Here is a 23,390-nt window from a genome sequence, read left to right on the forward strand (position 1 = left end):
TCAGCTGTTTCTTTTCCTTGTTGCCAAATAGTACATGTCTGTACGGACAGCAAGCTGAGTAGTCACACACGTTTCATGTCAAATTGGCCTTGCATGTTACAAATGATAATAAATTGTCTCGAAATTACCTGTAGTTTGAAGCATCAAGACCTTCACTTGTGTTCACCAGTTCAATGAAGGTCTTCCTCAGCTGTCCCATTCTCAGCACCTCCTGGTTGACAAGCAGCCTTTGACGGATGATCCTCTCACAGAAAATCTTGTAGCTGATGTCAAACGTTGGTTCATTCCTAAAGAAAGAAATAATTATTTTGAAGACAATAAACATATTATGATTGCTTGTGTTCACATACAAAATACAGAAAAATACATTGTACTCCATGTTTATTTATGTAAAGAAAATAAATGACTTACTGTTCTTTCTCTGGTCTGGCAGGCTCACTCAAAAACCTGGTGTACTGTAGGTAACAACTCTTGTGGTACTGCACCTCCAGAGCCACACAGTCTTTGTCTTTGATGTGAATAAGAATGCTGTAGTCGTCCTTTAACTCAGCAGCTTTCTGCAACTTGCCTTGTAGAATGAATAGATAGATAGATAGATATACTTTATTTATCCCGAAGGAAATGAAGCCGTCCAGTAGCATCAAGTAACATCAATGCACAGACATATGACATCCACACAAACATACAGTACATACTACCCTATGACATCCATCCATACAAACATACATACTACCCAAATGCAAAAGTAAAAGATATAATTGTGTGCAGTGTAGTTTGTAGTATAGTTTAGTTTGATTATAACATGCTTCGTGTTCAGGAGCAGTGAGGCTAGTCATTCAACTACTGTCTTTGTGTGGGTGTGTGTGTGTGTGTGTGTGTGAGTGTGTGTGTGTAGGGGAGGGGGATGGGCTGCATTTTTTATTTTTGCTTACCTGCTGTTAAGGTTTCTGCTTTTGACAAAGCTTCCCTTTGTCGTCTTCCTGCTTTGACTTTGTATATTTCCTTCTTCTTGCATATAATGCACAGGGCAGGAAGGACGGGGCCAGAGCTCGAGACGGGGAGGTCTGACCTGGATCTAAGTCTTTTTGTCGGATTTGTAGGGCTCGGAGTCGTTCTGCTCGATGTCGATGGGGTGGCCTCGCTTCTTAAGGAGCTTTCCGTGTCATCTCCTCTCTCTCTCACGCGCGAGACGGTTTTCCACTTTTGCAATCGCATTCTTGTCAATAAACCTTCGATAACAAGTAGGGTGGAAGGCAGCGTCCTCGGGAATGTTTTCAAAATCCAAATCAAGGCAATGTTTGTAGCTTTCAGTTACGTCTCGGCACTCACCCCTCAACTCGAGCCACCGTCGTAGGCTGTTCCTGTAAGTATCCCAGCGTGCGATTGTGAAATCCTGACCTTTTTCATGTTTCACTGATGCTATGTGCATATAGCACAGTTTATGTCCCGAAGAATTTGCTGTTTTACCACTTTCTGGTAAGTTTTCCTCTTCTTCCGTACTACTCGACGAAACGCCGGACGCTGCCATCTTGGCTTGTGTTGATCAAATTCGGCTCTCCTATTGGTCTAGAACAATCACGTGTCAACCGTGGCACCTCTCGCGGACTAAAATGTTATTACGCCGTGAAGACGCTAGTTCTGTATAAAATGCCTCGCCGTAAATAATCGGCAGGATTTTTTGCGACGAACTTTTAGATGTAAGCTTAACATAACACCTTCTTTTTATGAACCAAAGATTGTGTAGTTCGCAGACGTCGGAACGGAATTCAATTTCTGAAAGACTTTTCGTGGTTCACCTTACGGCCTATATGTAGTGGAAAGCGACATCGACCCAGACACGTTTAGTGATGGGTGACTCGTCCTGAGTGAAGCTTCTGATGTTCATGCTGCACTCTTCCACCTGAAGTGGCTTTCCTAGGTCATGCATGGTTCTAGCAACCTGTGTGAGGGTGATTCCTGACCCAGAATCAAGCAGGGCGAGGGTGTTGGCACCCCCTACCCCCACTGAGGTGTATAAGCGGTTGGCATAGCCAGCGCGCACAAGAATGTCAAAGGGGGCCTCTCTGTTGGTTCCGGGGGCCTCTTTGACTTCCTGGATTTCCTCCTCCTCCTCCTCCTCCTTACAAAATTTACTTTGTGTGAAGAGGAGAGGGGCATCCAGCCAAGTCATGTGGTCAGGGGCTGGGGAGTCCGGTTCCTCAGGGGAGAAGTGCATGGGTGGTGGTCCCCAATTTCAAAAAGGGAGACCGGAGAGTGTGTGCCAATTATCGTGGTATCACACTTCTCAGGCTTCCTGGGAAAGTCTATGCAAGGGTACTTGAAAGGAGACTCCAACCAAAAGCCAAACCTCAGATACAGGAAGAACAATGTGGACTCCTGTCCTGGTCATGGAACAATGGACCAGCTCTTCACCCTCTCACAGATTATTTAGGAGAATAAGAGTTTGCCAATTCAGTCTGCATGTGTTTTGTGGACTTGGAGAAGACCTATGACCATGACCACTCCCAACGTGTTTTGTGTAAAGTGCTAAAGGAATATAGAGTGCCAGAACTGCTGCTGCGGGCTATTCGGTCTTTGTACTTCTGGTGTGAGAGCCTTAAGGCCTCTCTATACTTTGTACATTGCGTGGCCACAGACTGCGCAGACCGCACACAATTGCATCCATACTGCACTCTGGGTTCACTTCCGTTAGCGTTCCATAACATAACGTAACAATCCCGAAAATATCTACTTCTGATGCCCAGTGTTCTCCTCCTTTCCTAAAGTAGTTAATGCTTCACTCCAGGAGTTCTGAGCCTTCTGGCTATCTTTATTTGCTTTTAAATTGGGATTGTTTAGATGGGGAGATGGAGGATCTCCTCACATAAGAGTCCAGTAGGCTCTGGCGCATGCGCATGCCACAAAATTTGGGCTGCACGCAGTCGACTGCAGAGGAGTTTGAACGGACCCTAGCACCCGGGGCGGATGACGATTTTGAGGTCACGCGGACTTTGCGCACATGTAGACATGGAAAGTATGGAGGGGCCTTTATGTTCGACATTAAGATAGACTTGTTCAAGGTGGGAAAGTGGATGGATGGTTGATCTCTTTGCATTATTCCACACAACAGTTTAAGACTTGAAGTTCCTGCATTAATAAATTAAATGCTTATGACTCCTGTCTACCACATTCTGTTTCTGCTACATGATATCTGTAGCCTTCAGCTTGAATGTTGTCACAAATTCATGTTATTATGTTGGTGTATCCTCTCAGATTTCAGGCCTTTTTCAAGAAAAAGATGAAAAATTTAAGAAATTGTTTTCTTTCCGCTTCACTGAAGCCAGTCCAAAAAGATCCCATGCTTATTCATTTCACCTGTCACTATTCAGTTTCCAGTTTCTTTTACATTTCCATCTTTTATATCCTTTGATAAATGAATGACAACTTTACCATTTTTATACTCAGTATATTTGATTTTCATGAGTTATGATCAGTAACTAAACAGATATTTAAGTTTTTGTGTAATATGTCTGAGTAATTAAGCAATGTGTTTCTTATTGTGAAATAACATTCTTTTTGTAAAGGTGAATAGGTATACCAACCTTCATTGCTTTTCATCATGAAACTGGTGCAGATTAGATCCTCCTCACACATTTAAAGCTGTTTGCGTGTTTCAGCTCCTGTCTCCAGGAACCGGTGGGGGTGGGGCGGGCAGCAGAGGAGGCGGACTGTGCTCGCTGGCCTCACTCAGTGCAGTGGTCCGACCTGGGCCAGCCCCTGGTTCTAGGTGACCTGATATACCAGTATAGCTCTCTGTTAAAGAGCCTCTACAGAGAAGCTCTGGGGCTGCAGCTGTTTATCCCACCAGCAGGGGGCAGTGCAGACAGCATCAACTTCCAGGACTTCCACAGAGCCTTCAAGACACTGAGCTGGATCCATCATGCTGCACATACAGGTGAGACAATATACCTAGAGGTTCACCTGAATGGTCCCAAGGAGGTACTGGTAGCAACAGAGGGTCATTTTGCCAAGTTTGTGGTTTCTTTCATGTCTCCCAAATATTTTAAACATGAGAAGATTCAATCCTGACATATTGTTTTGAATCTATAAAGTCACATTAAGTCTACACATAATCAGTTTATAAGAGCATTTTTTCCCCATATTAGTTAAACTTTTTGGTCAAGATCCTTTTGAGAGAACATCTCACTTTAGTTACATTACAACAGAAACCTTGAGAGAATTGTGCTGCACTTTTTGGAAATGACTGTATATTAAACTGTTTTCTGATTTGTTTGTTGTAGGTCAGGTGTCAGAGGAATGCAAAGCCATGCTGGTGGACTTCAGTGAATACCTGTTAGTAATGACAGCACACACTCACTGGGATCATGGTTTGTACACACACACACACACTCGCACACACACAAATACACACACTGCTCTCCGTTCCATTGGTTGTTGAGTTCTGGGTGTTTCTGAAATCCAACTGAATCACTCCAACACGCAGTGGAAAAATCCAGAGCAGCACATACTGTTATTGAAAAAATGCATTTTTAAATAATTTTTAAACATTATGAACGTCTTCCAGTGGTTGAAACCTTTAGACCCGCATGTACCACATGCAAAATTGAATTAATTCAACACCTCCGATGGAAGATTGGGATTGGGTGAGAGACGTTTGTTGCTGATATTCACAAAAAAAATCTCTGTGATGTAGAAGGAGGACACATTGCAGTGTTACCTGTATCTGTATGTGGTGGAGAGCCTGAAACTATTATAAATCAGTGTTTTTGTATTCAAAGTTTACTGTTGTGGTGAAAATCAGCAAAGCTGTAATCTTATAACCTATCATATTAAGTACAACAGCTTCATGCTGATAGTTTTATCCTTGAATATCTAATAAATTTAAAGAATTGGAGATCTCGGAGATACATATTATCTACATGTGTGTTAATTTAAGGGTTCTCACACACACTAACTGTTTTAAAGATTTAAAAAGTATGATTGCTATTTTTCTTTCTTTGCCTTTTTCAGTGCTGTGCAGAACTTTGGGTTCAGCTCTTAAAGATAAATGTCTCACAGCTCAAGGTAGAAAACTCCTCAAGTCTTCATCAGAGCAGGATGGATCTGAGACCACATCACTCACCATGAGGCATTTCCTCTTACTGCCCCCACCTCTACACTCAGCTCTGAGCTGCGATCAGTCAGACTGCAGGGCCTCAGGTAACAACACCTCCTCACAGACTCATCTAACACTGTGTGTGTGTCTAAAACGCAGTTATTCACATGTTTTTTCACAGTTCTTTCAGATTAATAATAGAAATATTAATAAGAGAAGAATAATGCTCGTCATCTTAAATATGTGTTGTATCAAGTTGAAAAGTTTTTGCACAACAGCTCAGTTTTACACTTTTTACAACATGTTCACAATTTTTTTTCCAATTTGCCTTAACAAAGCATCTCTTCCTGAAAGTTATTGCACCACAGATTGAAATATTTTCTTTTAAAATTGTAAATGTAAAACTGTGCATAGCAAATTAATTAATAATAATAATTAATTTTATTTATCTGTGCCTTTCAAAACACCCAAGATATAATACACATGTTAAAAATGCAGGTAAAACTAAGTAAACAAAAAACATTTTAGTAGCAACAAAAAAACATTAATGCATTTGCTGTGGACTGTTATCTAAAATAAATATCCTTATTTTAAAATGTGAGTTTTAAGATGAGGTTTAAGAGTGGCCAAACATTGAACGTTTCTGATGTTAGGTGGGAGGGTTAGTGTGAGTGGGTGTGTAGATGTAGAGGTCATCAGTGAGGTTATAGAGGTCAGCTAGGTGTAGAGGAAGTCAGTAAATTATGGAGGAGGTCAGCGAGGTACAAAGGAGGTCAGCGAGGTTCAGAGGAGGTCAGCGAGGTGTGGAGGAGCGACATTATGGATATTGGAAGCCATACAGTTTATGGAGAAATGGGATTATGTGATGGATGGAAGGACTTAAGACCCCTTCATACTCCATAAGAACAAGACGAAAGTTCGGCAGTGCGGGGTCCTGCCAAACAAAATGACATCATTTCCTTTGGCCAGCTCCCTCTGGCCAGCTCCCTCCTGGCCGAACTATGAAGAGCCGCACTGCCGAAACTTCTGCACTGCCGTGTGCTGCGTGTTCCAGTTCGCTCATGACTATCAGTCATATTTTAATCATATTTAGCTTGTAACCTCGCTACTGTACAAGCGCCACAGCTCCTTAAAATGTGGGAGTGCAGCCTTACATGATGCACCTGAACGCATCACGAACAGCTGTCAGCTCCTGTAATTTAAACTGGACCAACATCGCGCTCGGACAAAAACTCTCTTTTTTACTGACACAGTTCAGAGAAATGTATTTCTGAAAACACTGGAGGTGAGAAATAAACTGTGCAGTTGAAAAGTTTAAACGATGCATCACAGACGTGTGGCTGCTGTGAGGGGGTGTGGCCTGCGAGTTCGGCAGCTTCTTATCGGAGTATGAACAGTCCTGCCGAAAAAGGTTTTTTTTCAGCAGCTGGCTGACGTCATTGCCGAATTATTTTCTTGTTCTTATGGGTTCAAAACGGGAGTATGAAGGGGCCTTTAGGGTGATGATTCAGGTGGCAGCATTTAGGGTCAGTTGGAGTTTATGAATTGATTTATTGGGAGACCACACAGAAGGGAGTTGCAGTCGTCCAGGCAGAAGGTGACCAATGTGTGGACTAGTGTGTCAGTGCTGCTGGGTGAGATGGAGGGGCGAAGGCAATTGATATTATGTCGGTGGAAGTATGCTGACCGAGTGACATTATTGATGTGAGCTTGAAATAATAAAGTGCTGTCAAGGACGACACTCAGACTCTTAACCTGAGAAGAGGGAGAAACAGATGAGCTGTCAATAGTGATGGAAAAACTGACATTTGGTGAGGGCGGACTTTGAGCCAATGTGAAGAGCCTCTGTTCTGTCACCGAGTTTGAGGAAGTTATGGGAGAACCCGGATTTGATCCTGTAAACCAGGGGTCTCCAACCTCGGTCCTCGAGGGCCCCTGTCCTGCATGTTTTAGTTCTCTCCCAGTTGCAACACACCTGATTGCAATGAAGGGCTCGTAATTGGGCTTTTTCACAACCTTGGTGATGACATCATCATTAAATTCAGGTATGCTGACGCAGGTAGAGAACTAAAACCTGCAGGACACACCGTCCAGGACCGGAGTTGGAGACCCCTGTAGACAGTCTTGGAGAGACGAGGGTTCCTACCCGGGTGGAGGTGGTTTTGGTGGAAAGGTCGAGCTCGGTGTCACCTGCATAAGAATGAAATTGAATATTCTATTTGTGAAAAATATGGCCATGGGGGAGGAGGTACTGTAAATGATGAAGAGGATGGGGCCTTGGACAGAGCTTTGGGGGACACCGATGGAAAGGTGAAATCTGATGGTGTGACATGATATTCCTTATTTCAAGCATAATCTTATGCAGAGCCTGACTACTCTCCTGCTAATAACACATTGTATTTGGCGACAGGCTGCAGAAATCAAATGAAGGTTATTATTATAAGGTTATTCTTGGGTGAAATACAAGATTTTGGTCAGTTTTACTCTTTTCAAAAAGAGAGTACTGTACATTTGTAAATGTGTGTGAAAGTTTTTGTATCTCAGTTCTGTCTAGATTTGAAAGACTTTCTGGATTGATGTAAACATGCTGGAGGTTTCTGATGACAAGAAAAGACAAGTTCTCCTCCAATTAACCCACACACCCAATGTTTTTCTCAACATTTACAAAGTAGTAGCCCACCACCCCTACCCCTTCTCTCCTGTACTTAAAAGCTCTGGTACCAGTTTCCATAGCACAGCTCCAGAAGACTGATGCTGGAAGCAACACAACAGCATCAATCTTCATTCACTATTGTTCTGCCTCATTATTACATGAACTATATTTACATGCTCTTCATTAGTGAGGGTGATGTGTATTCACACTCAATGTTTTGAAATCATTAAACGTGGACACTATGTGTGTGTGTTGTGTGTTAAAGTTAAATGCAACTTGTTCAGTTTATATTGCCCCCCACATCCAAAGATGGACATATTACAGGGTGCAGTTATGTTGCAAGAATGTCATTTTAATCTTATGGTGTTCAGAGCAATTTAATGAAAGATGTCTATACAAGATTAAGAAATCCATGGTGGTAAAACCTCCTTTTCTTACTGTTCTCCAGGTCCCGTCGGCCCTCCATATTCCACCCTGAGGAGACACACTGTTAGCCTGGTGTTAGCCTCCGTGCAGCTGTCAACAGTGTGGGTCATGTCCAAAGCTTACCAGTTCCTCTCCTCATGGAGCCTCAATAAGTTCCTGCTTATCACACAGGGAGACCTTAAAGTGAGCGACACACCGAAATCCTTTCATTTATTTGGAAAGTCTGAGGTATTACAAAGAGTTGTGTTTGTCCTGATTCAGACATGGGTAAAGCATAACAAACCTGCACCGTGTTCATATAATTGTGATGGTAAACACTCACACTGGGTGTCAACAGGTGTTTTTATAGTTATCACAAGTTCAAAGACCAAAGCCCACAAATCCTTTTGCTATCTGTAATATCTGTACACAAAAATGTACAGATTAGGCTGTGTGGATATATATATATATATATATCTGTGTTGGGAGAACAATAGAACATGGAAGCTTGTCTTTAGCGTCTGCTTCCTATGTGTGTCTCAGAACCCACTGTGACACGGGTGTCACCGACACTTCAAATGACACTATAAATCTTATGTATACTGCTTTATGCTTGAACTTAACTCATTAACTCCCTAAGTGACATCTACTTAAAAATAAATAAAAGACTAACTTATATAGCGCCTTTTTGCTGACAGCAACCCCAAAGCGCTTTACACGGTTCATCACATTCACCCATTCACACACACATTCACCACTGGAGGCTGCAGCCGTGCAAGGCGCTGTCACTCCAATCGGGGCAGTTTGGGGTTCAGTGTAGGACACTTCGGCATGTAGGAAGCAGAGATGGCAGAGATAGAAATCGAACATGCAACCTTCCAAATGGGAGACGACCGCTCTAACTTGGTCGAGGTCAACATCCTGGTGTGGTTGTCATGTGACAGTCATGTGACTGTGGCAGGTTATGACTTCCTGAAAATGGTGGTGTGGCTTGCTAACAAAAGTGAAGGAGGTAGCTAATTTTCAGAAGCATTTTTTTTTTTAATACTAAAATTAAATTTGAACCCATTTAACATGTCTAATGCTTTAATAGGAAGTCTTGAATTACAGTTAACCTATTCTGACCAAATTTTTTGAGCTGATTAATATAAAACAATTTAAGAAAATATGGCTGTGACGTACACGTCACATTGGGCTTTTTAGCCTCAAAATACTTGATGTATGTGTCACAATAACAAAAATTGGAACAATCCTCTCCATTATTTCAACTGTTTTAATTGTTTTGAATTAAAATATGTTCTGTTGTTCTATTCAAAGTGCATTTGAACAAATATAAACACAAAATAATGTGAAATTATTCAGCTATCAATAAAATAGCGAACAAAACATTTTTTGCACGTCTGTTAGTAAAAAAAGACAAAAAGCAAAGCTGAAAAAACATTTGGGGGATAAACCACATTATCTAAGTCTTAATTTATATATTTATATGACAACATATATATATATATATATATATATATATAAAATAAAAAGGTGAATCTGTGTTATTAAACAGTAATAACAGTCTTGTTGACTTATTGTCAAATGCTAAATAAATGTACCATAAAGGCCCAACGTGACATATATGTAACATCACAGATCTTTGACATTTACTGATATTATTTTTTTTTTTAAACTTCAGAAATGTGTTCTATGGAGTCCACTTGGTATGTGGTGTATTGCACATAATTCTCCTTTTAGGAGAAATGGGTCCGGGTTCTTATGGGTTCAAGGTCCATTTCTAAAATGAGTTTATGTGAATGCAATTTGCTTTGTAAAACATCTGGAGTCATCAGATGGTTTTCAGTTACATGTATGATGTTGTTTTTGATGTGATATGTGTAGGGTTGCAAGTTAACAAGTTACAAAAACAAAGATTAGCATGCAAGACCCTGTTTCTGTGTGTGGCAGAGCTTTGTTTACAGTTGGTTTACAGGTTGATAAAAACTCCTAATATCATTATCAGTAGAACTCAATCACTAGTAATGGAATTAACACATCTTCATGAAAGTTAAACAGTTGTGTTCATTGCATCAGGTTTAACTAATCCTCTCATGTAAATACACAGTCGTTACTAGATCCTTAATGTCTTTGACGAAGGAGTTTGGTTGTTATCCGGGCCTGGGAAGCTGCTGCTTCTGTGGCACTTAGCACCTCCTGCTAACTGTGGTTGGCTGCGTTGAGCAGGCACGAAAGAAGAAGAAACTGAAGCGTTTTGATTGAGGAGCAGTTTTTGCAGCATCCTGTTTTTTCCCTTTTCACACCTGAGGAGCTGGTCGCTTGGTCTGTGGTGCTTTTCCTGTTTGTTGAGGAAAAATCACAAAAAGGTTCTGTGAGCTGTAGTCTCCCAGGTCTCGTCCTGGGAAAACAGGTTGGACGCTCTTACCCTTGTGCTAGGTCAGAACAGGAGTTGAGGAGTGGAGGCCTTAGGTTGCAGGCCTCTGGTGTTAACAGGATGAGCTAACGGTTGAGCTGCTCATCCAGAAGCTCCTCTGTCGAAGAGCAGGAGCAGAAAAAGAGAAGAATTTTCCAAAGGTTTTTGATAAGGTGGGGGCATTCCAAGGTGTCGAATCCTGGGGGCCCCAACCAATTTGTTACTGGGTGAGACCATAGGGGCAGTCAGTGCCCCTAAGAGGGGAAAGGGGGAGGATTTGATGCATAGCGGCTGCAGTGTTTCATGGCCCACCTACTGTGAGATGCTCAGGCACAAATTAGGATTGTCTGTGGTCTGCTGAGATCCTAACTACATCTGCAGTCTGACAAGACGGGACATAGAAAGAAAGGATTTAAGAAGAACAAGTGCGGTTCTCCTCCTTTTCGGGAACATCACTGTCCTGCTAACAGAGGTTCAGTAGGACCTTTTAGCACTGCAGCTGTCTTCATATACTGTATCACATGGTGGTCTTAATGCTTTGGCTCATCACCACACCCCAGGATATTTAATGTAAAAGCATGTTTACCTGAACAGAGCTGAATTCCTTTAAACATAGTCCTCTTTTCACTGTTTATGCTCTGCTGTCTTTGCCACTCTGGGTTATAGTTGTGGATATAACTCTGCTGTAGAGACCCTAAAGACTCCTGGATGTTCAGAGCTGTATCTTTTTTGGGATGTACTGATATGAGTATTGGGTATCAGGTCTGATCCTGCACGGCATACTCGTAGGAAAAGATCCCTGATACGACCCAGCGAGTCCTACGTGACATCATCCGTCAGCAGCAGTTATGCAATAGAGGACCAGCGATGTCCAAGGTTTGGAGATTAATAAGTATTAATGAGAATGACAAACATAAGACAAATTGTAAATTATGTTCTGCCAAAATATTAACAGGAAGAGAAAGATGGTTTGTGCAACACTGGCACCTTTATCACCAGAGACATTTGGACCAGCAGAGTTAATTTCTATGCGTCATGGTTAAAGTATGGCTGATACACTCAACAGGGAGCTCACTCCCTCAGTTTACATTCTATCGTAGCCATGGTGCAGTGTGTAGCTAGATGATACGCGTACTGTCGGCACAGTCGTACACTGTATAAGGCTGCTGGAGGTGACATAGCATTGACGCAGAGGCTGTGTGGAAGTGTTAGCATCTGCGTATGGAGTATGAATTAGGCTTTATGGCATTTGATAGGTGCTTCTATCAGTACTCAGTATCAGCAAGTAGCTAAAGGTCAGTACATGTACTTGTCATTTAAGAAAGTGATGTTGCTGCATCCCTAGTATTTTTGACCTGTTTCTGGACTCGCATCATTCCTTGTTCTGCCTTTTTCCCTCTGCAGATGTTGAAGAAGTCATTACAGTTGCTGATCCATCAGACAAGCTCTCTGGTACTGACTTCAGATGGAGATCATTGTTCCTCTCTGCAGAACCACACACAACAGCTCCTTAGACAGCAGCTAGGAGAACTGAACAGCTCTGTTTCTGAGCTGCAGGTGATGTGAAACTCCCTCTTCATATTTGACACTTCCTGCAGCGTGTATCTGACAGTCTATGAAACATTCATCTATAGATACTTCTATTGTTCTAGAAAGAAGATGCTTTTCAATATCTTAAAGTGGAGAAAGCTCTGCTTCATTTGTGGGGGTTGGTTTTTCTCTGCTCGCTAAAAAGTGTCCAGAGAAGTTTCCCTGTTAAATGCAAATGTTTAATGGACTTTAGGAGCAGCAGTAAGATGTGAGGTCAATGGGGAGTTTACTGTTTGCTATCCAGTCATAACCACATTAAATATATTAAATGATTGTTAGAGCAGTTTTAAAACCACCAGTTTGACTCTATCAGGAGAGTAAAACACTGGGCACTACTAATGCTGCTGGTTTTCACCATCCATGATAATAATGTGTTTATATTGAACAGATCAAAGATCAGTGCAGTGAGAAGAAAATCAGTTCATCCTTTTATTTAAAGGTCTTCTCTGCAAAAACCTGTGCAGAGAAACTAAAGGAGAGTGTTGATTATTTTGTTCACAAACTGTTTTTTGGATTTCGTGGTTAATGTCTGATAATGGAGATGTTCTCCCATCAGACTTTCTGCTCTCGGGTCCTGAAGTCCTTCTCCAGTGACTGTAAGCGGATGTCGGGAGAAATCTTTGAAAGAACCATGCCCTCTGCAGGCCACTGGAGACCAGGCCACAGGACAGGTACCTGCCTCATTTGCAGAAGAACTTAACATATTCTTCTGTAGGGTCAACCATAACAACACATTAGGACACTTTAGTTTTAACTGTCGGACTGATGATGAAGCCAGTACTGTAGATGAGCAGCTTATGACCTCCATCTTACAGAGGGTGAACCTTCACAAAGCTTCTGGCCCTGACAGGCTCAGGGGCAGGGTGCTTAGAGACTGTGTCGTACAGTTGGGGCCAGTCATCACCAGACTGTTTCTCTTGGACTTCGGCTGTGCTCCCATCCTGTGGAAAGTCTTTAATCATACCCATCCCCAAAAAGGCACGGGCTAAGGACACCAAAGACTTCAGGCTTGTGGCCCTCACATCAGTCCTGTGCAATGCATGGAGAGAGTGGTGTGTGACTTAATGTCACACATGTCCGATAAACTGGATCCTCTCCAGTTTGCTTCCAGAGCAAAACGAGGTGTAGAGGATGCAAGCCTGACTCTTCTAAACACAGTTGCGGAAAACATGGACTCTGCACAACCACATACTCATGTTTTATTTATGGAGTTCTCCTCGACTTTTAAGACCGTAAACACTGACACTCTGCTGCACTGCCTCCTGAACCTACAGATCCAACCAACTTTGATTTTATGGATAAAAGACTTTGTAACAGCAAGACCACAGCAGATGCTTTTAAATGGTTTTAAATCCATTTGACTGGTTTTATACACAGGGCTCCCATAAGGATGTGTTTTATACAACATTCTGTTCTCTGATTACACAAATGACATCACCTGTAGCAGGGAGGGAACGAGTCTTTTTAAATATGCTGATGACCTGGCCCTGGTGGCCCACATGGACAGTATGGAGGCTCCCATCCAGTACCAACTGGCAGTCAATGACCTGGCCACAACCTTCAGGGGGAAATCACTGGATCTAAATATCCAAAAGACAAAGGAGCTGTGCTGTGTGGGCCGGGACAGAGCAGCAATTACATCTCAGCTCTTTAATCCTCTGATTATCCAGGGAGAACAGGTTGAACAGGTGGACTGTTTTAAGTATCTGGGGACACAGATAGACACCCGCCTGTCCTTCCAAACACACACTGACACCATTTACAGTAAAGCGTCTCCATCTTCTCAGGAAGCTAAGACACTTCAACATCAGTAAAAAGATTCTAACAATGGTTTACCGGTCACTCATAGAATCCATTCTGACCTTCAACATCACATCTTGGTACAACTTCCTCACCAGCAAACAGAAAATAAAACTATGCCACATCACCGACCAAGCCAGCAAAATAATTGGCTCAACACAAACTCCACTGTCCCACCTGTATGTCATCAGGAAAGCCATCCTTGTCACAGAGGAACCCTCCCACCCCCTTCATCACTCATTCACCCTCCTCCCATCAGGCAGAAGATTCAAAGTCCCAAAGGCCAGAAAAACAATATACAAAAAATAATTCATTCCATCTGCAGTCACAGCCCTCAACAGCAGAGGAAACATAATTCCAAGAACTTAAGCAACTTTCAGCCGGTCCTTTCCCTTCTCGGTTATTTTAAGTAATAACGTTGTAATATTGCCTTTTCTTAATGCCTTTTAAATGTGTGCGTATTGTATTTTGAGCCCTGCCAAAGACAAATTACTGACACCCTTGGGTCAGACAATAAAATTTCTATCTATCGATCTATCGATCTATCGATCTATCGATCTATCGATCTATCGAGTGGGGCCTTGTTGATGATTTCCAGATCGTTGGTGATGTCTGGCCTTAGTTGTAGTTCTTGGTCTTTGTCCTTGAGGCTTGCATTATAACATGTGCCAAGGCCAACGGTGAGATTGTACAGCCTGCCATGATGCCTACTTCTATACTCTCCCATGATGTTTAAAGTCTGACAGTTGCAGGTCTCCAAAGTAGGCTTTTACTAGAGTAGTCATGGATTATGAAATGTGGAAGAAGTTGAAGGATTTCCAGAGGAGGTTATGGGTAACTGATCCAAAGGCATTGGCCAGGTCAAGGAAGATGACATTTTGTCGTTCCTTGCCGCTTGAATTTGTTGCCAGATCTTACTGGTATGCTCCAAGCAACCAGAGAACCAAGGAATGATGGCCTTCTGTACGGATGTATTATACTTGTTCTTCTCCAAGTAGGTGGACAGCCTCTGTACTATCATGCAGAAAAATCTTTTCCTGTCAATATTGAGAAGGCAGATTGGCCGGAATTGGCTGATGTTTGACGAATGCTCGTTCTCCTTGGGAATTAGCCCTTTGCCACACCTTAGGTATGATTCCCTTCTACCCAACTATTCCCATGAGCCTCCAGACATAGCATTGAACATCTGGTGTATTCTTGTAGAGTACTCCATTCGGCCCAGGGGCTGATGCTGACCTTACACACCGTACAGCATTCTCCACTTCTTTCAATCTCCATGATGAATTCAAGAGATTGAATTGCTGGAAGGCCATGTTGGATAACAAGCTGTTCGTGCCTAAAGAGAAACTTGTGGTAAAGGAAGAAGGTTGGGAGATGAAAGGAACACACTACGAGGTGAACGATAAGTCATGAGAGGAGGAAAATCCTTTACCCGATCCTCAAAGATAACAGACAGAAGGGAAAAAAACCTCTCTGGTAGTAGATAAACTTTATATTGATGGTCAGCTGTACAGAGACTCATACACCACACTCTGGCTCTTCTAAAAAAACATAAAGATATAAGGATAATGATAAATGATAATAATAATTAAAGCTGCAAGCAGCCTTGATTAGGACCTCGCACTCTGGCCTCTTGCCCATTGGGGTCGACCCAATCATGGCTCGACCCCAAGCCATGGCAAAGCAAGCCACTTTCAGTTAGGGTTGGTCCTGTAACCTTAACCCTAGGGTGGGGGTCAAAAGTTGGCGGGACCTGGCTAGTTAGCTATGGTCCGTAACCCTAGCCTCTCCTCCAGAAGCGTCTCCTCTGTCATTTAATAATGTTTTGAAGCCGATACGATATTCAACTTCAGAGGAAATAGCGTTTGCAAATCTTATTTTGAAAAGCAAATTGTGGACTTCCTGTTGGATTTAGGTCAGGGGTATCACGTGATTTTTAGGTCTTGATGAGATGGACAATTGAGTTTTGGGTTGATCTCTCTACGACATTCCTGCGTGCCGTGGTGGCCATTTTGGTGTTTCTAGGAGGTGCTAGAGAGCACATTTTGGGTCTCTGGGGGTTGATTTTTACATTTTCTTATATTTTTCACCAGTCATGATGAGCGTGCCAAATTTGGTGAGCATTTGAGCATCTTTAGGGAGTCAAATTTATTCTCCCTCAGAGGTAATAGCGTTTGTGTGAGGGCCTTTTTTGTGTGAAAATGTTACTTTGAAAGGCAAATTGCAGACTTCCTGTTGAATTTAGGTCAGCGCGTGATTTTTAGGTCTTGAGATGAATAATTGAGTTTTAGTTTGATCTCCCTACAACTTCCTGCTGGCCGTGGTGGCCATTTTAGTGTTTCTAGGCGGCGCTAAAGAACACATTTTGGCACCTTGGGAGTTAATTTTTCCATTTTCTTAAATTTTTCGCCAGTCTTCATGAGCGTGCCAAATTTGGGCTCAGGAGTCAAAGAAAAAAAAAAGAATTACAAAAACAATAGGGTCCTGGCCTTTTGTGCTCGGTCCCTAAAAACAGAGACAGGTTTCCCAGATATGTGATTATTACAAAACATAAAAACAACAACGAACCATACACACAAAAACTAATACAAACAAACAAATAACAACAAACGAAATTCTATTAGCAATTATGTAGATATGAATAGGTATCAATAGGTCCATTTGGGGACTTTTTGATATACAAATATGGAGATGTGCACATAATAAATTGCATATTTAAAAGTGGATGTTTAAGTGGATTCTGCTGCACTCATCCTTATTAATGCACAGACATTTATAAATCTGCTGCCTTGGCTCCATCCTCACAACAGTATTTGCTTATTAAACACATTTTACACACTGGCCACAATAGATGCCCCCCATAATAACACATACAGATTAAACGGCACATATTCACTGGCAATGACTGCTCACAAACACAACTTCCATATCCTGGAATGTGCATGGCAAAAAAGATTTTGAAGAATTTGTGACAAGATTAAAAGCTGATATTCTCCTCTTACAAGAAACACATCTACTTCAAGCTGAAGATAAGTCCCTTACCACCCCAAATTATAATAAGTGATAGACAAAGAGGGGTTTCTATCTTAATTCAATAAATAATATTTTTTTCTCTGGGAAAAGTGATAATAGATCACAAAGGTAAATATATCACCCAATCTATCTGAATTAGTCCAGCTGAACTTCACACCACTCCTGGATAAAATCTGTAGTGACCTGAGCAGGTGGAGCAACCTTCCCATGTCTCTTCTGGGACGTATAGCTACAGTCAAAATGAAAATATTACACCAAATCAGCTTTATTTTTTCAATGATTCCATTCAAACCCACATCAAAGTGGTTCCAGACATTAGACTCTGTCCTCATAAAGTTCTACCCAAAGACTAAAACACCTAAAATCAGTCTATCCACCCTTCAGAAATCTAAATCAGAAGGTGGCTTTGACGTGTTCTATTACCTTGCCAATATACTGCAGTTAATCAAGTAAATGGATGAACCCCACAGAAGAATCTAGTCTCATGGATAGAACTGGAACAAACCGACACCAACAGAGTTAAACTCTCTGACTTACCTTTCATTGCAACCAGTCTAAAAACCACACAATTGTTTCAAAAACCCACTGATTGCTTCTACAATGTCTGCATGGTGGAAAAGTCTGGAAGTTCCAGGATCCACTCTGGAACCTTGTGCTCCCTCCACAATCTGGCATAACCCAGACTTTGAAAACAACAAAACAAGGCTGTATTTCAAAGCATGGGAACAGAAGGGAGTTACGGACTTCCATCATATTTGTTAAGGCAATACATTCATGACAGAGACAGAATTATTTCAAAAGTTTGAGATGCAAAAAGAGAAGTTTCTACTGTATCTGCAATTAAAGAACTCAATTTAAAAAAAGAACCCCACTAATGCAGAATGCATGACAACCACCTGATTTGACAAATAACATTAAGAAGATTTCTTCAAAAAAAAAAAAAAAAAAACACTTCTCCAAAATATACAGGTTACTTATAAACACAGAGTATATCTTCCAGTGTTAAAATGGGAAGAGGACTTATGCTTTTCATCTGAATCTGGCTTCTGGATTCAGTACGACAAGAAACACCAACCTAATGCTAATTGGTGACCTAACTACAACTGATATCACAAACAACTTAGCACATCCAATACTTATAGCTCTCACAATCACCAAGAAAACAATTTTACTAAACTGGAAAAATAAGCAGGCTCTAAACATCAACCAGTGGCAGAATCTTTTGATGGAGTACGTTTCACTGGAACAAATAACTGCAACTAAAAAACAGCGACTGACTGACTTCACAGAAAAATGGTCACCTTTTGTTAGGGCTTTATATATTATTTAAAATAATGTTTGTCTGTCAGTGGATCCCTTATTGCGAAAATAATAAATGAAAAAAAAAAGATTCCATGGGGGTGTGTACGTGCATGTGTATATGTATGCATGGATTTTGGGTGTATATGCACATGCACATATACATGTTCGCAGGTAGAACCGGACAAGAATCGATAAAAGGAACCATTGATGCTTCTCATCAATCACATCTATTCCAAAACAATGTGAGGAGTCATTTGTGTCACCCATCCAGGAAGTCTGATATTGTCTTGTTGGTGTCTTTGCTTTCTCTTTTTTCTTCTTACCCCCTCCGTCCTGGGGAGCTGGTCCGTGGTTTGGTGGGGTTCATCGGGCCGATTGCCTTCTTGCATTGCAAAGCTGTGGTGCCTCATCTCTGCATTCATGGGGCTGCATTGAGGAGAGCCCCAGGCCCTCCAAAGGAAGAGGAAAAGGGGAGGAAGGTGAGGGCAATGGGGGACGGGAGGGAGGAGAGGGTGAGAGAAGGAGGCAGAAGGGCAGGAAAGCCACCCCACCACCCTGACACCCCCCGAGTAGACCCAGAGACCCCAGGTGAGAGCAGCGCCCGCCCCTCCAAGTCCCAGATCCCGCAACAAGACCCTGCATTCGAGGGGCTGCTCCTCGATGCATGGGGGCAGCTAGGATCCTGGGCAATCCCTGCGGACTGGTTATCAGGTGTTGGCCGGCCCCGTGGGAGCTGGCGGGGAGGAGGCGCTTGATTTCGGTGGACCCGACTTAGATCGGATCCTTCCACAAAACTTTCTTTTCTGGGTCCCTGGTGTGTTGGGATTGCCGATGCAGCCAACGCACCACATACACCCACACTGGGGTGAAGGATTCCCTGCAGATCGGGGAGGGGTTTCCATTGGGGAAGACACCTGGGCAGTAGTGCCCTGCTGCCCTCCTCGAGGACCCCACCTTGCCCATCCACACACCTAATTTGAATGCATCACACAGCACCTTAGATAACACCAAGTCACAGGGTTGGTGAATGTTGCTGATCAGGGTTCGGGAAACATATTAAAAAGGAAAGAATGATGACCCGCACTTACTACGGGTGCTTGGTGGTCAAGGTGGGGGGCTGCCCCCTTGCCTCACTCCTTCTGGGTTGGCGTTGAGGGCCTCGGGGGTGGCGGCCGCTGTGCCTCTGGATCTCCGGGTTTGCAGCCATTCTCTGCAGTCCTTCAGGTGTCTGGGCGTCGCATCCTGTGGCTTGGGGCGGTGTTGGTCTGAGGAGCTCTGTCACGCCTGGACCAGGCTTCAGGACTCTTTTGGCAGCCCCATCTGCATGGGTGAAAATCACTCCGACTATTGGCAAGACCCTTGGACGTGCAGAATCCCCCCAGGACTCAGTGGGCATAGTTGAAAACACTGGTTATCTGTATCTGTCATCTTGGAGATCGAGACCTAACACTTTATAACCCCCACCCCCCCAACATCCCCCCCCCCCACTTATGTATGCACACACACACACACACACACACACACACACACACACACACACACACACACACACACACACACACACACACACACACTGAGGTGTGACACTACCCTCCCTGGTCCAGAGTAAGTAGTGAATATTTACCTTCAGGAGGGCTGGCAATGATCACTAAAATACAAAAAAAGACACCTATGATGATCAGTGATTCTCCGAGAGCTTGGTGAGATGAAAATGAGAAATTGTGGTGTCAAAAAAGAATTTTAAATAAGGGGGGGGGGGTTGGATTATCACCACTTGCAGTGTGATGGGACTGCTGCAGGACCTACCAGTGCTTCAAAAATACAACACTCTGAAAACTCAGCTCCTCCATCTGTTTCAAATGTCTGACGTGGAATGGGCCGAGAGTCTGCTGTCCCTCAACGGCTTGAGGGACAGTGAACCCATAGAACTGATGGAAAACATGCTGGCACTGCTCGCATCACGTAATGCATTGTTTGGTGAAACTGCTGGAATTAAATAAAAGGTTGACTGGACTCTTTCGTCCGTCTTGTCTTTCCCACTTCCACAATGGTGGATTTATGACTATGGCTCGTAGAAACACTGTATGAACTACAATCTGACCCAGAAGGAGAGGCTACTCGAAGATGAGATTCTGCAGCAGCAGACAGAAGTTTCAGAATGGTTAGTTAAAAATATTTATGTGTCTTAGTTTAACCATTTGTGTTGTTACAGTTACTGCCAAGTGGGGGCTGAGGTAGCTTACAGGAGAGAGGTGGAGGTCCTGGTGAACTGGTGTCAGGATATAAATGACTCCTTGAATGCAGACAATACCTATGAGATGATTATTGATTCACAGAGGAGGGGCGTATAGCACACACCACTGTATATTGGGGAGACGAAGGTGGGAAGGGTGAAAACCTTTAAAATCCTTGGCACCTACAATAGCCAAGATGTCACACATGGTCTCACAATACACAACGGCACATCAACAAATCCCAGCAGCAACTGTATTTCCTGAGAAGGCTGAGACAATTTTCAGATGTCATCCAAAATTCTCAGCAGCTTCTACAGGTTTACAGTCAAGAGCGTCCTTACCAGTTCTATCACAGTTTGGTATGGAAACTGCTCTGCTCTGGAAGACTCTCCAGCATGTAATTATAACCGCAGGAGCAGCCTACCCTTCAGTACAGTATATATACACAAGCTGGATCACCAGAAGAGCACAACACATAATCAGGGACAGCACACACCCCCAAAACAGACTCTTCACTCTACCACCATTAGGCAGGCGCTATCGGATGATAATAATGATAATGCATGGGTTTTATATAGCGCTTTATATCGTGCTTTACATTGCATTATTCATTCGCTCCATACCGGATGGTGGTAAACTACGTATGGAGCCACAGCTGCCTTGAGGCAGACTGACTGAAGTGAGGCTGCCAATCGACTCCATCAGCCCCTCTGACCCCCACCAACCTCTCACTCTCACACTGCATTCACCCAGGCAGTTTGGGGTTCAGTGTCTTGCCCAAGGACACTTTGGCATGTAGGCAGGCAGAGATGGGATTTGAACCTGCAACCTTCCGATTGGGAAGCCATGCCGCCCTGAAATCCAGGACCAAGAGACTCAAACCTTTTGGAATTTTCCACCATGTGACAAATTCCACACACAACAAGGGACACATCTTAGACTTGGTTATTTCCAAAGGCCTAAACATTTCTGAGGTTGTGGTGAAAGATGTGGCTGTTTCTGACCATTACCTTGTCTCTTTTAAAGTCTCTATCTCAGAGGACAGCATTAGAAGTAAAACAGAGTTGATAAGAAAACCTCACATTGATGAAAACACACGGCGAATCTTCAGCCAGACATTCACTAGCATGCCGGCTCTGCCGGCAGCTTCTATGAACGACCTTGTAGGTCGATGCAGCTCTAAAGTTATAAACATAATTGATAGCATAGCACCAGTCAAAGCTAAAGGAGTGTGTGATAGGAGAAAAGCTCCATGGAGGAATAACAGACTGGTTAAGGCACAAAACAGACAGTGCAGACAGGCAGAGCGCAGGTGGAGAAAATCTAAGCTCCACGTTCATTATGGCATCTACAAAGAAATGCTTCACATGTATAATGTATAAATATATAAAGAGGGCCAGGCAATCTTTCTTCTCTGAGATCATCACCAAACACAGTAATAATGCAGGAACTTTGTTTAGTGTCGTGGACAGACTGACTAATCCCTCGCCATCAGTACCTCCTGGACCGTTATCAGATGCATCTGTTTTGCATCCTATTTCACCCATAAAATTACACAGATCAGACTGAGAGTCAGTCAGTGGACCTTAGGCATTATGACTGTAACACCTGAACCTCCACACGAAGATGTTCTGTCTAATCTGGCAGATTTTCACCTGTTAGACTGAGCAGCACTAACCCACATTGTTCAACACCTGAAACCCACAACATGCAGCCTCAACACTTTACCCACAAAGTTTTTTAAAGATGTTTTTAACTGTTTAGCTCCAGATGTACTACAGAGAGTACACAGCTCTCTTCAGATGGGTGTTTTTGCAAAAACTGTAAAGACAGCCGTTATCTAACCTATTTTAAAAAAGAGTAATCTGGATGCTTCAGTAATTCGTAATTCCAGGCCCATATCAAAACTTTCTTAAGTAAGATTACTGAAAAGGTAGTTTTTACACAACTTAATGCTTTTATGGCACAAAACAATGAGCTAAATGTTTTCCAATCTGGATTTAGGTGAAACCACAGCACTGAAACAGCTCTTATTAAAGTGCTGAATGACATTTACATGAGCAGTGACATTTCTACAGTCTCAGTTTTAGTGTTACAATCCTGTAAGTGCTGCTTTCGACACAGTTGACCACAACATACTGCTGGACCCACTGGAACAATGGTTGGGAATTCCTGGCACTGCACTAAGTTGGTTTAAATCCTACTTTCCAGATGGCCACTATTCTGTGTCAATAGCTGATTATGAATCTGAGCAAATTAAAATCACTTGTGGGGTTCCTCAAGGCTCCATTCTTGGGCCCCTTTTATTTAACATCTACATGCTCCCGCTGGCTCAGATCATGGAACAATACAACATCTCTTATCATAATTATGCAGACGACACACAGCTCTATATATCAGTGTCAGTTAATGACCACGCCCCCTTATACCAGCTGAGTAAATGCATAAATGAAATTAATGAGTGGATGTTTCAGAACTTTTTACAACTCAACCCAGAGAAAACTGAGGTCATTGTTTTTGGCCCCAAAGAAAAAAGGTTAAAGGTCAGTGCTCATCTTGACTCCAGGTCACTCAGGACATCAAATCAGGCCAGAAATCTGGGTGGAGTTCTGGACTCCGACCTGAAATTCAACAGCCACATTAAGACAATAACAAAATCAGCTTCCTACCATCTGAAAAAAAAATTGCAGATAGTTCATGCATTTATTTTCAGGAGGTTGGATTATTTTTTAACGGTGTGTTTACAAAAAATCTGTCAGAAAACTGCAGCTCATCCAGAACGCTGCAACCAGAGTCCTCACCAACACAAACAGGGTGGAGCACATTACACCCGTGCTCCAATCCCTGCACTGGCTGCCTGTGTAG

General features: G+C 42.7%; 1 protein-coding gene across 2 annotated transcripts in view; it reads left to right on the forward strand.

Moving 5' to 3' along the window:
• Window positions 1-23,390, forward strand: part of ccdc142 (coiled-coil domain containing 142) — a 76,213-nt gene that overhangs the window by 46,810 nt on the left and 6,013 nt on the right. For both annotated transcript variants that reach the window (XM_080466386.1, XM_080466385.1), the window contains exons 6-11: window positions 3,657-3,934; window positions 4,281-4,367; window positions 5,011-5,199; window positions 8,197-8,357; window positions 11,971-12,123; window positions 12,713-12,827. In XM_080466386.1, the coding sequence (XP_080322512.1) occupies window positions 3,657-3,934; window positions 4,281-4,367; window positions 5,011-5,199; window positions 8,197-8,357; window positions 11,971-12,123; window positions 12,713-12,827 (983 nt within the window). The remainder of the gene's footprint in view (window positions 1-3,656; window positions 3,935-4,280; window positions 4,368-5,010; window positions 5,200-8,196; window positions 8,358-11,970; window positions 12,124-12,712; window positions 12,828-23,390) is intronic.

The sequence above is a fragment of the Lipophrys pholis genome (genome assembly GCF_963383615.2).
Source record: "Lipophrys pholis genome assembly, chromosome: 6".
Lineage (NCBI taxonomy): Eukaryota > Metazoa > Chordata > Actinopteri > Blenniiformes > Blenniidae > Lipophrys > Lipophrys pholis.